This window comes from Palaemon carinicauda, chromosome 9 (assembly GCF_036898095.1).
Source record: "Palaemon carinicauda isolate YSFRI2023 chromosome 9, ASM3689809v2, whole genome shotgun sequence".
Classification (NCBI taxonomy): Eukaryota; Metazoa; Arthropoda; class Malacostraca; order Decapoda; family Palaemonidae; genus Palaemon; species Palaemon carinicauda.
The window spans coordinates 117,200,008-117,213,800 of NC_090733.1; the positions used below are offsets into that span (position 1 = coordinate 117,200,008).

The 13,793-nt window shown below is 51.6% G+C and overlaps 2 protein-coding genes across 51 annotated transcripts in view; one reads left to right on the forward strand and one right to left on the reverse strand.

The window, feature by feature from the left end:
* LOC137647080 (calponin homology domain-containing protein DDB_G0272472-like) overlaps window positions 1-13,793 on the reverse strand; it is a 216,226-nt gene that overhangs the window by 166,217 nt on the left and 36,216 nt on the right. The gene's annotated exons all lie outside the window — the stretch shown is intronic.
* LOC137647332 (uncharacterized) overlaps window positions 1-13,793 on the forward strand; it is a 40,821-nt gene that overhangs the window by 1,051 nt on the left and 25,977 nt on the right. Inside the window, exon 2 of the mRNA XM_068380731.1 lies at window positions 14-416. Within this exon, the coding sequence (XP_068236832.1) occupies window positions 14-416 (403 nt within the window). The remainder of the gene's footprint in view (window positions 1-13; window positions 417-13,793) is intronic.

Below are 13,793 nucleotides of genomic sequence, written 5' to 3' on the forward strand. Positions count from 1 at the left end.
ATTGTTATTTCAGGTCATACAGTATCAGGAGCAAAGCAATGTTGCATTCCTTCTCCTTGTGAAGTCACAGTGCCTAGATGAACCAATTGACTTGGATGAACTCATGAAGTACAGCCTGATGCCAGTGCCTCCAAGTATTGGAACATCAGATGGATTTTTTGCGAAGACCAACAAAGCCACCATTCTGCACTACCTGATGGAAGAGTTCAACCAAGATGAGCTGCCTTATCCAAAGGATGCCCTATTCATCCAGGATGGAATGGCACTTCTCCATGTCCTTTCTAACTTGCCCCCGACCTGTGGGGAGATCTGCCTTCAGATACTTGACCAGATGATTGCCAAAAAACATTTCTTGTTCTCAACTGACAGCTATTTTCCGGGATCCATCAAAGCTCAGGAAAGACTTCGACGTGGCAGCTCAGAGAGGATCATTCTTGCCGGACCAGCAACAAGAAAGCCATACGACTTCAAGGTGTTCCTTGCAAATGACGACAACAAGAAGCAGCTCTGTCAACTCATGCTGCAGGTATGGAGTGGCCAACAGGCGGCATCTAGACTGGAGAGAACCGAGATGGCAGTACTGATTGTCGAGGGGAGAGCTCATCAGTTCGTTTCCAAAGAAGGCAAGGTATGTGAAATTGCACCTTTATTTTTAGGATGACTACATTCATTTACATGTTAATCCAAAATATGCTCAATGACCTTTTTTGTTTCAGGTCGAGGTGCTTGAGATGCCCACTATATACAGTAACCAGGAAGAGACAGATACGAGAGTGGTGTTGTACCTACATCATGCTGCTGCTCTTGGTTACAAGAATGCTGTGGTTAGAACCCCTGACACGGATATCTTCGTGATTCTACTCTACCATGCCCATGCTATCAAACTGACTGTGTACCTTGATACAGGATCAGGAAAGCAACGTCAGCTCATCAATGTATCTGAGCTTGCACAATCATTAGGGGAGGACTACTGTGCTACCCTTCTTGGCTTCTATGTCTTCACTGGGGAGGATTGTACCAGTGCTTTCAAAGGAAAAGGGAAGGTCGGTCCACTAAAAAAGCTTGAGAAGAACCCGAGATTCCACAAGGTGTTCAGAGAACTTGGGAATGACTGGAGCATAAATGGCCTAATGTTGAACCAGTTAGAACAATTCACTTGCTTGATGTACAGCCAAAGTCGTGATTTGTCTGTGGATGCCGTCCGATCTAAGATGCTTCGAAAGATGGTAGGAGAAAATGAAAAATTAACATTGAAATCTAAGGTGGACTTTGCTCGCCTCCCTCCATGTCTTTCAGCATTGAAGCCCCATGTCCAGTGTGTGAACCACCGGGTTTGTTTGTACAAACGAGCTAACGAACCCATTTGTGAAAAGCCAAACCCCTACGACGAGGGCCAGGGATGGATAAAGACAGAAGAAGGCATGCTGGAACCATTGTGGTCATGTGGTCCAGTACTACCTACCTCACTAGTTGATCTCCTTGAAACTATTGATGATCAGGAGGAAGCAGAAGATAATTGCGAAGACGAAGAAACAGATTCATTTGACTTCGACAGCGATGAAAGCGATGACGATTGAAGCTTGTGATGACAGGGAACATTTAGATGATTTCCAGAAGCATCTATATCTTAATTTTTTTTTCTTCTTAATGTGCAAATGACACTTGTGATGAAAAAACGACTGGTCTTATGATGTTCTTTCACCCTTAAAATACGAGTACAGGCAACACGTTCTTCACGATTGCTATAACATTTGCAAAGATATGGTAAAAATAGGTTTTTCAGTAATGGCGGCACTAATTTGCATATCTTACATGTCAGGAACACATGTGGTCACTATGAGACTGGTCTTATATTGATGCTAGACCCTCAAAACCTGGGTCTAGACACCTTATTTTTGCAGTTATCTGTTGTATTGGCGGAGTTATAGCGATTTTAGTATTTTCATGTAATGGCGGCTTAATTTGCATAAAAAAGGCACGTGGGACAATATTTCAAATTTTTAACATAGCAAACCGTTTTCTACACATTTTTCCCCATAAGAAGACACCAATTAGAAATTGATTTCCGGGGGGTGCACGCAGACCCCCTCTACCAACTGTACTAATAAGGAGTTGCAGAAGGTCCGGAAACCACTCTGCGTGATGCCATAACGGAGCTATCAGGGTCATCGATAGATTGACCGATATTTTGGTCTTGTTGAGCACCCTCCTCATCAGACAGAAGGGGGGAAAGGCGTATACATCGATGTTGTCCCACCATTGTTGGAAGGCATCTTGCCAGAAAGCCTTGGGGTCCGTGACTGGGGAGCAGTACAGCGGAAGCTTGAAGTTCAGCGCTGTAGCCAACAGATCCACAGTCGGGGAACCCCACAAAGTCAGGACTTTGTTGGCTACTTGACGATCCAAAGACCATTCGGTACTCACTATCTGCGTCGCTCTGCTCAGACTGTCGGCGAGCACATTCCTCTTGCCTGGAATGAAGCGAGCCGATAGTGTGACCAAGTGGACTTCGGACCATCTCAGTATCTCTACTGCAAGATGGGATAGCTGTTCTGAAAAGGTACCTCCCTGCTTGATAATATAAGCCACCACTGGGGTGTTGTCGCTCATCACCACCACAGAGTGGCCCGCCAGGACCTGATGGAACTTCTGAAGTGCCAGGAATACGGCCTTCATTTCTAGCAGGTTTATGTGAAGGTACTTTTCTGATTCTGACCACAGGCCTGAGGTCCTGTGGTTCAGAACGTGGGGCCCCCACCCTTTCTTTGATGCGTCCGAGAAGGACGAGAAGATCCACTCCCTTTCGTAGGTTCTCGTCTGCCACCCACCACTGAAGGTCCATCTGTTCCGTAGGACCCATAGGGATCAGAGTGTCCGGGGAATCGTGTCCTTGATTCCACCGAGACTTGAGTCGCCACTGGAGAGATCTCATTCTGAGGCGACCATTGGGAACCAGACGGGCCAGGGAAGAGAGATGGCTGAGGAGACGTAACCACGCTTGGGCTGGAAGTTCTTCTTGTTTGAGGAAAGGCCTTGCGACCTTCCTCAGCCTAGCTATCCTGTCGTCTGATGGGAAGGCTTTGTGGAGATTGGTGTCTATGACCATGCCTAGGTATACCAGTTTCTGAGAGGGCTGCAGAGAGGAATTCTCGAGATTTACCATGATCCCTAGATCCTAGCAAAGTTCGAGAAGCTTGTATCGGTGGCGAAGAAGGGTTGCCTCCGAGTCTGCTAGGATCAGCCAGTCCTCCAGGTAATGGAGGAGACGGATACCGATCCTGTGAGCCCAAGATGATATCAGGGTGAACACTCCGGTGAACACTTGAGGAGCTGTGGAGAGACCAAAGCACAGCACCTTGAACTGGTAGATCTTGTTGTCTAGGCAAAATCTTAAGTACTTCCTTGAAGACGGGTGGACTGGGATCTGGAAGTACGCGTCCTTCAGGTCCAGTGTACACATGAAGTCTTGTGGTCTCACTGCAAGTCTGACCGTGTCTGCCGTCTCCATGCTGGATGGTGTCTGTTTGACAAACCCGTTCAGGGTTGAGAGGTCGATGACTGGTATCCAGCCTCCAGACGCCTTCTTTACAAAAAAGAGTCGACTGTAGAAGCCTGGGGACCCGTCTGCCACCTCTTGGAGAGCGTCCTTCTTCAACATGGTCTCGACTTCTGCCCGGAGGGCTTGCCCCCTTACCGATCCCATGGTAAGGGAGCTCAATGACACTGGCTTCGCTGTCAGGGGAGGTAGAGATGTTGTGAACGGGACGCGATATCCCTGACCGATCACGGAAATCGTCCAGGTACCTGCCCCAAGTTGCTGCCACCTTGTCGCGCAACTTTGTAGGCATCCCCCCACTGGTGGACATGCAGGGGGACTGCCAATCCTAGCGTTTACGGCCTCGGCCGCTCCCTCTAGGATTTTTACCTCCCCTGGAGGCCTTTCTACCCTTCCTGTCCTTAGACACCTTTGGCTTTGCTGCTGTCGTCTTCTTCGCATTCTTAGCTGGACGGGGTGTTGGGTTGCTGGAGGTTTGTAGGGCCTCGATGTCAGGGCCCTATGGAGGAGGGAATCCTAGTTGGACTTCCTCCACCTCTCAGCAGCTAGCTCCACGTCCTTAGGCTCAAACAAACTCTTACCGAGTACAGAAGAATGTCTGAGCCTGCTAACGTCGGAACTGGGGACCTTCTGGTGAAATCTCTCAGCCACTGCGTCCCGTCGTTTCAGGATCGTATTGGCCACAAGCTCGAGACTTGGTGGGCCAGAAACTCGATGGTCCGCGTGCCTGAGAGTAAGAATGTCTCCAGTGCCTTCCTGGTGCTTTCCTTGGACAGATCCTCAGACTGCACCAGGATGCCCAGAGACCCCAGCCAGATGTCAAGCCACAAGGTTGCCTGCATGGCACACTTCGCCACCTTCTCCTGGCTTAGGATCTCAGTAGCAGAATACGAAACATGCCGGTTGGAGAGTCTCTCTAGAGGGATTCCCCCATTGAGTTCTTCCACAGAATGGTGAACAGGAACTTAACAAGCAAACAAATCTCCTCAAAGATCTCGAAATACCTCTTTTGGTGGACTCGAGGAGGAGGGAGGAGCTTGTTACCGGCGCTGGATCTGTTGGAGGAGGCAAGCTCAGAGAGCTGGCCTTCAACTTTGTCTCTGGCACTCTTCAACCCTTGTGACCAGGGCAAAACTGCACTGGCCCTAGAGGGTTTCTGGATGCCATAGACTTGGTCCAAGACCGTGTCCTTACCCTCACGAGGAGGAATCTCTGGGTCCGAAAACCCGTTGAGATTTCTCATGAGGGTCAGAACTAGCCAGAACGCATGTTCTGACTCTTGAAGCTCTCCTCCTGAAGGGCTAGCAGCAAAGTCTCCCGTCCCCAGTGGCTCTTCCAGGGGGGACTCGTGGACATTCTCCGAAGGTCCAGCTGGCTCCTGTCTGATCCTTGCTGAAGACTTAGGTAAAGTCTTCGAGTCCTTCGGCTCCCTCCTGGGAGGGATACAGGACTGTAGTAACGATGGATGCAGGCTCTTCTCTACCCCTGTGCGAGAAGACTTCTCAGGGAGAGGCGGAGTTTCCCCCATTGGTGTGATGGGGGAACGGACCGGCTCGTCCGACTCCCCTGAGGATGGGAAATCCTCATCCGCAGGGGAGGGAGAGAAAGTCTGGGGGAGAGAAGGAGCCTTGCGCAAGGATTTCCGAGGAGACAACATCGCCCTCGGAGAAGTCACCACGGAGGGAACTCCTCTCTTCCTCTTCAGGGGAGAAGCCGCCGCCACTGTTTTGTGACCCAGTTCACAACACAGGCTTAAAAGCCTGCATGAGAGCTCTGACTATGGTCCCAAACCAGGGCTGCTGGCTGACAGTCGCGCTGTCAGACACTCCCTCTGGAGGGAAGGGGATCGATCAATCCCTAGGAGGAGTCGACAAACGAGGGTTCGCCTGAAACGAAGCTGAAGAAAAAGTCCTTAGACCTGTCTGGAAACCTCCCCTTCTCCGGCGAGCGCGTTGTTCTGCGCTTGCGAGGAGGGGAACGAGACGATGACCTGTCTGCCTGAAGCCCCGTGAAATCGCGTGCAGGATCGCGCTAGCAATCGCGTGCAGGATCGCGGCGCAAATCGCGCTGATGGTCGCGCGATGAGCCCTGCCCTGGATCGCGCGCGGTAGGAATTTCGCGCGTGGGGGCGCATAGGTGATGGCGAGGGCGTGCGGCGCGCAGGAGCTGGAACGTGGGGCGGGGTTGAAGGCTGGATGGGCGCTTGCACGTGAGCAATCCTTTGATCGCGCGTGCCCGGGCGCGCAGGAACCTGCTGAAGAGCCCGTGCAGGCGAGACTGTTGGGCGCGCATGCGCAGGAGAAATGTCTCTAGCGCGTGGGCGTGGAGCGCGCGTATCTGGAAGCACGGGGCGAGGGCGCGATTGCGCAGCCTCATGATAGCGCAAAGGTGAATTTGCACACTGGCGCGCAGGTGGTACAGGAACTGTCCCCCGAGGAGATCGTGGGCGCGCTAGGCACGCAGGAGATCGTGGGCGCGCTAGGCACGCAGGAGATCGTAGGCGCGCTAGGCACGCAGGAGATCGTGGGCGCGCTAGGCACGCAGGAGATCGTGGGCGCGCTAGGCACGCAGGAGATCGTGGGCGCGCATCAGGATGCGGGAGCACAGGAGTGTGCTGCTGCGATGGGCGCGCAACAGGATTCGGGCGCACAGGTGTGAGCTGCTGAGTTGGGAGCGCATCGCGCGCAACAGGATTCGGGCGCACAGGAGTGCGCAGTTTGGATGGAGAGTGCAGGGGTACCTGTGAGCGCCCGTGCGCTAACTTAGGTACTTCCTGGACTGCGCGCTGGAACGTAGGGGTGCGCTGGCGCGCCGCTGAGCGCTGGCGCGCCGCTGAGCGCTTGCGCGCTGTATCCAGAACAACTGCGACTGCGCACTTAACTCCAGGAGTGCGCTGACGAGTAGGAGAGCGCTTGAGCGCTGTAGCAGGAACAGATGAGCACTTGCGCGCAGGTGAGCGCTGGCGCGCTATAGCAGGAACTGCAGGTGGGCGTTGGCGCGCAGGAGATCGTGGGCGTGCAGGGGAACCCTGGCGCGTAGGAGTAGGAATAGGAACAGGTGCGCGGATGCGCGCTGGGGCGATAAGTCAGGAACAGCAGCAGCGTGATGGCCAGTAGGGGGTATCTGGCGCTTAAGGGACTGAGGCGAAGTTTTGCGCTCAAGTCCTTTGTGCCCCGAAGGGACCGGTGCCTGTGCAATGACAGGGTTAGAAGGCGCATATAGCGCATCAGCAGCCTTGAAGGGTGATGGCAGGTCAGCAGGTCTGGAGGGTGACAGGTCAGGGGGTCCCGAAGGACGACCTTCCACCGAAGGAGATCGCGAACGATCTCCGGAGAGGTCTAAGGTGGTAGCTAGCAGGATCGGTAAACGGCGAGTCTCCTCTGCAGAGGACTGCGGGGATGACGAGCCGAAGAGGCGCCTCCCAACTCCCTTGTGAGGAGAAGGAAGTCCTCTACGGCGAAGGGGAGGACGAGCCTTCCGCCTTATACGCCCTCTACGGGCCGTGGGATCAGCAAGCTGACCATCATAAGGCCTCCTCAGAGGAGTCTCTGTAAGTGAACTGCCCCGAGGGGGAGAATCACTAACAGAAGGGACCGTAGGACTAAGTTCCACCCTCGAAGGATGTTCAGAGGGGGAAGCTAAGCCTTCAGCTACCTCAGCAACAACAGGAGCAGGAGTTTGATCAGACACACCGGAGGCCTCCGTTACAACAACATCGACGATAGACAGAGGATCTATGTCTGCTATCGTCGGCAATTGCTTAACAGCTACTCCCAGTTTGATCATGTCAAACAGGGCTTCCTTGGAGGGCGAACCCTGAAGCCCCAAAGAAGCCCAAAGCTGTAACAAATCATTGTTATTCACAGAGAAATTAATATCCTCCTCCGGGGGAGGAGGGGCAGCTGCCTCGCTATGGGAGGCAACTACCTCGCCCGCACCCCGGGATCGGTCAACAGAACTACGGCCTACGCTACCACTCGACGGCCTCTCGGAAGAGACCGATCGAGTGGGAGCTTCGGAGGAGGTTTGGGCTACGTAAGAAGTCCTTGGGATTTTCTCTCTTCAAAGAAGCCTTTGAAGGAGAAATATCCCTTTTGGACTTCTTCTTCCAGGGCCGGGTAAACCTCTCCCACTGGGAGGTAGACTGCTCCCTACACTCACCGCATACATTACCACTATCACACCGTTGGCCCCTACAATGAAGACACAAGGTGTGAGGATCTGTGTCGACCGCCGACATAAAAGTCCCACAAGGGCGGTCAGGTAATCCAGGACACATACGCAATATTATTAATAGAGGCCAACTTCACACACTTTGTAGACAAAGAGAAAGCAAAAATAGATTAATGGCAGTCAAGTGAGGGTGAGAGGAGACACGTCTGTTCATCACCCGAGCCAAAAGCAAAGTGAAGTATTCACAGGTGTATGTGTGAGGGGGGGGTAGCAATCTACCTCTCCCTTGGGGTAGTAAACCCTCGATAAAATTCTAATGGTTCGTCATTTCAGCTACGCCGAAGTAATAACCCATATTAAATAGCGTGGTTTGTATTTCAGTTACGGAACAATTGTGATTTGTTCCAACACGGAGTACTTACCTCGAACTACTTTCTTAGGAGACTTATACCTTAGGAGGAGGGACTGGCTTACAGTTCGGAATATTCGAAACTTCCTGGGGCACACGACCTAGATAGGAGGCTAGGTCTAGATTGCCCAGGGAGAGGTAGGAGAGCAAGGGAAAGACCACAGTCTACCTTATGTACAACTCACCTTTAATTATAATCCAGACATGGTGTGCCTCAACGTCCCACTCTCACATGGAAGAAGGATAGGGAAAAGGATGGGATACAGGAAAAAGGGGTAGCAAAGAAGGGGGATAGTAAGGAGGAACCTGTGTTGCTTACGATTACTTCCCACGGGCTACCCGGGGCCCAAACCACTAAACTTGCTGCATAGCTGAAATGACCGGCCCAATGGAGAAGGCATCCAGGAACTTTCTTGTACAATCCTTCAGGTAATGGGCTGTAAAGGTGGACTGTCTGGCCCAAGTGCCAGCCCGTAAGATCTGGCCCACTGCCATGTTAGTATCAAAGGCCAGGGATGTGCTAAGGCCCCTAATATCATGGGGTCTCGAGGTTCCAGGGACCATGGAGCCATCACTCTCGTCAGTCCTTTTTATAACCTGTCGGAGCCAGAAGGATATAGTATTCTTGGAAACCGCCTTCTTGACTGGACCTGTGGAAACGAACAAACTCTTGATGGCTGGTCTAAGTTTTGAAGTCCTACTGAGGTATTTCCTGATAGTTCTTACCGGGCACAAAAGCAAATTTTCCGGGTTCTCCGAGCGCGGAATCGCTGGGATGGAGAATTCCTCGAACCTAGGGTCCGCAATTGTAGGGTTCTGGGTCTTTGCCACAAATTCTGGCAAGAGCTTAAACGACATGTCCTTCCAACCTTTCGAGTGTGAGACCTCGAAGGACAAGCCGTGGAGCTCGCTCACCAGTTTGGCCGAGGCAAGGCCCAACAAGAAGACGGCTTTGAGGGTGAGGTCCTTGTCTAGAATATCTTTAAGCAGTTCGAAGGGGGCCTTGAGAGAGCCCTGAGGACCTTGGCCACATCCCACTGGGGGACCCTCGAAGAGCGGGGGTCACAAGATTGTTCAAATCTTCTGATCAGCAATGGAGATGTGGCGGGAAGTTCCTAGGTTGATACCCTTGAGTTGGAAAACCTGACCCAGTGCCACACGGACTCCTTTGATGGCTGGGATGGAGACTCCCCGGTCGTCCCTCAAGTGAACTAGGAAGTCTGCGATATTGTGGACCGAAGCGTCTAAGGGCCGCAGATTCTGAGTGGCACACCATTTAACAAACGTTGCCCATTTTGCCTGGTACACAACGCACAAGGATTTCCGGAGATATCCCAACATCCTGTCAGCAGTCTTGTCCGAGAAGCCTTCCCTCCTTAGCAGTCACTTGATAACCTCCACGCGTGTAGCCTCAGGCCCTGGGGGTTTTCGTGTAGTCTTCGGAAGTGAGGCTGACTTAGCAGGTCTTCTCTTGCCGGCAGGGGCCACAGCGGAAGGGAGGCCAGGTCCTGAAGATCCGTGAACCCATCCCTCTCCGGCCACCAGGGCACTACCAATGTCATCTTTGTGGACTTGGATTGTCTTAGCCGGTTGAGAACCTGCCTGATGATCCCGAAGGAGGGAAAGGCGTAGACGTCGAGGCCGTCCCACGAGTGCTGGAAGGCGTCCTCGAACGCTGCTGTCGGGTCTGGCACCGGGGAGCAGAATACGGGAAGCTGTGCGTTGAGTCTTGTGGCGAACAGGTCTTTCACCGGGGAGCCCCAACGCTGCAGAACTTCCTGTGCCACCTGGGGATGAAGAGACCATTCTGACCTTACCACCTCATCTGTCCTGCTGAGTCCGTCTGCCAGGACGTTCCTCTTTCCCGGAATGAACCTGGCTGTTAACAGAATGTGGTTCATTTCGGACCATTCCAGGACCTGAGCCGTGAGATCGTACAGTTCCCTTGACCTTAAGCCTCTCTGCTTTTTGATGTACGCCACCACCGTGGCGTTGTCGCACATGAGTGCCACCAAGTTCCCCCGGAGGAGACGGACGAATTCTGCCAGGGCTTTCTGTACTGCCATGAGTTCGAGAAGATTGATGTGCCGGGTCTTTTCCTCTGCTGACCATTTCCCCTCTGCTGTTTCCTCGAGGAGATGAGCGTCTGTGAAGAGCAGCATCTCCAGAGGGGCAGAGCCGAACGGGATTCCCTTCAACGTGTGACTCCTGTCGGACCACCAGAGAAGCGTGTCCTTGGAAAAAGGGGACACCGGAACTATCTTCGAAGAGACACTGGGCAAGGGTACGGAAGAGGCTCCAGCAGCCGCTGAGGCAGGCACTGGAGCGGCAACCTTCTTGCTAGATTCACGACGGTGGCGAACTACCATAATATACCTCCTCCTCGAGGAACTCCTCTTCTTGTATCTCCTCCTCGAGGACTTTGACCTCTTCTTGGCCGGGCTGGCGTGGGAGCTCGGTCTCCTCCTTCTGGACCGCTTCCTCTTCCTCCTGGAGTCCCGTCCACTAGAACTTTCCGAAGAGAAGGAACTGTAGGAGGAGGAGGAGTCCGAAGAATAAGAGCTTGCCGAGTCATCTGTCTCAATTACGAGCCTCCTAAGAGTCCTTAGTCTGGATATCGGGGTAGAGGGTTCCACGAAGTCCGGCGGAAGCGTAGCTGAGGGCGACAGGGTGAGCGGATAGCGGGTCGAGAGGCGAACCATCCTTCGAACTCCTCTTCTTGCCTCATGGGGGACCTGAAGGGCGTCCTAAGCGCCGTCCACACAATGGAGTCGGAGTCCGAAGAACACGTGGGCCGCCTTTCTTTGTCTTGACCACCCCCGGAAACCGCTGAACCTAAAAAACACTGCCACGACGTGGGGGTAGGCGCTGTTTCGGGCTTCCCCCACACCAGGTCTTCACCTGAGACGGGTCCTGCGGGCACCAGGCCTTCGTCTACAACACACACTTCCGCCACACTAGCAGACCCCCCACTCGTCTGCCTAGGCCCCTTCACAACAGATTCCCCGACATCAGACTCATAGGGAACGGCAATGGGCCGTTTCCCCGCAACGGAGTTACCTCGTCCCCTACTCTGGGTAGGGGAAGGTGAAGGAGAACCTCTCTCCGACTGCGCTGAGGGCGACGTTCGCGGCGAGGTAAGGCCCGACTTCTTAGGAGATCTCTTGGATGCCTTCTTCTTCTCCTGGGAGAACAAGGTCCACTGCAGCTAAGGCCAAGACTCACACTCCTGGCACATGGAGGAACACTTATTCCCCCGACACGATGAGCACAACGTGTGCGGGTCGACCTCGGGCCTAGAAAGCCAGGCTCCCCAAGACTTACCAGCTTGGGGCCCGGGACAGCGACGCTGGGATTCCATAGTGGGAAGCGAACACGCAAACGACACAAGAACGCAAGGGAAAGGTGAGGAACACAACGAGAACACGTGGTACACAAGGGAACACATGGGACACAAGGGATGGAGAACACAAAGGAACACATGGTACACAAGGTGATCAGACGGGTTAAGTGAGAGAGAGCGGCGAGATGTTATCTACGCCGCGACCGGACGCTTACTGACGATCTAACAAGCGCAGCCTCACGTGCTGACCCCGGGTCGTCCCAGGGCGAATATCCTTCCGCCCCGGAGCGCCCCAACAAGGTAACAGAGAGAGGGGGAACTACGCAAAATTCTTGGTTGGTAAAATGGAGTTTTTATGATAAAACAAAGTTTTATGAATACTTACCTGGCAGTTATATATATATAGCTGATATCTCTAAAATCGGCAGAATTTTTCAAAACGAGGCAACCGCCTTGTGGTGGTTGGAAGGTAGGTGGTAACACCCGTCACAGGGTGGTCCAAGGAATCATTCCCATGTCTAAGACTTCAGTTCATCTATGCCCGACCTGTCTCCTGAGGGGAGGTGGGTGGGCCTTAGAATATATATATAAAACTGCCAGGTAAGTATTCATAAAATGTTATTTTTATAATAAAATAAATTTTTGAATATACTTACCCGGTGATTATATAAGCTGCAACTCTGTTGCTCGACAGAAAACTCTACGTTAAAAATCCGCCAGCGATCGCAATGCAGGTAGGGGGTGTACTTCAACAGCGCCATCTGTCGTGCAGGTACTCAGTACTCAATGTAAACACAGAACTCAATTTTCTCCTCGGTCCACTGGGTCTCTATTGGGGAGGAAGGGAGGGTCCTTTAATATATAATCACCGGGTAAGTATATTCAAAAATTTATTTTATTATAAAAATAACATTTTTCAATAATAAACTTAGCCGGTGATTATATAAGCTGATTCACACCCAGGGGGGTGGGTAGAGACCAGCAATAATTGTTTACATTATTATGAGCTAAGGATTTTTTATTTCATTTTAGCAGTTATTCAAAATAACAAACATAAAATAAATAAGTACCTGGTAAGGAAGTCGACTTGAACAATTACTCTGCCTTTTTAAGTACGTCTTCCTTACGGAGCCTCGCGATCCTTTTAGGATGCTGAGCGACCCCTAGGATCTGAAGTATCAAGAGTTGCAACCCATACAACAGGACCTCATCAAAACCTCTAATCTAGGCGCTTCTCAAGAAATGACTTTGACAACCCGCCAAATCAAGTAGGATGCGAAAGGCTTCTTAGCCTTCCGGACAACCCAAAAACAAAAATAAAACATTTCAAGAGAAAGATTAAAAAGGTTATGGAATTAGGGAATTGTAGTGGTTGAGCCCTCACCCACTACTACACTCGTTGCTACGAATGGTCCCAGAGAGTAGCAGTTCTCGTAAAGAGACTGGACATTCTTAAGATAAAAAGACGCGAACACTGACTTGCTTTTTCAATAGGTTGCGTCGATTATACTTTGCAGAGATCTATTTTGTTTAAAGGCCACGGAAGTTGCGACAGCTCTAACTTCGTGTGTCCTTACCTTCAGCAAAGCTTGGTCTTCCTCATTCAGATGGGAATGAGCTTCTCGTATTAACAGTCTGATAAAATAGGATAAAGCATTCTTTGACTAGGCAAAGATGGTTTCTTAACTGAACACCATAAAGCTTCAGACGGGCCTCGTAAAGGTTTAGTTCGTTTTAAATAGAACTTAAGAGCTCTTACAGGGCATAAGACTCTTTCTAGTTCATTTCCAACCATACGATAAGTTTGGAATATCGAACGATATTGGCCAAGGCCGAGAAGGCAGCTCGTTTTTGGCTAGAAAACCAAGTTGTAGAACATGTAGCCGTTTCGGATGAGAATCCGATGTTCTTGCTGAAGGCATGAATCTCACTGACTCTTTTAGCTGTGGCTAAGCATACCAGGAAAAGAGTCTTTAAGGTGAGATCTTTCAGGGAGGCTGATTGTAGCGGCTCGAACCTGTCTGACATAAGGAATCTTAGTACCACGTCTAAATTCCAACCAGGTGTAACCAAACGACGCTCCTTCGTGGTCTCAAAAGACTTAAGGAGGTCCTGTAGATCTTTATTGTTGGAAAGATCTAAGCCTCTGTGACGGAAGACTGATGCCAACATGCTTCTGTAACCCTTGATAGAGGGAGCTGAAAGAGATCGTTCTTTCCTCAGATATAAGAGGAAGTCAGCTATTTGAGTTACAGAGGTACTGGTCGAGGATACGGATACTGACTTGCACCAGTTTCGGAAGATTTCCCACT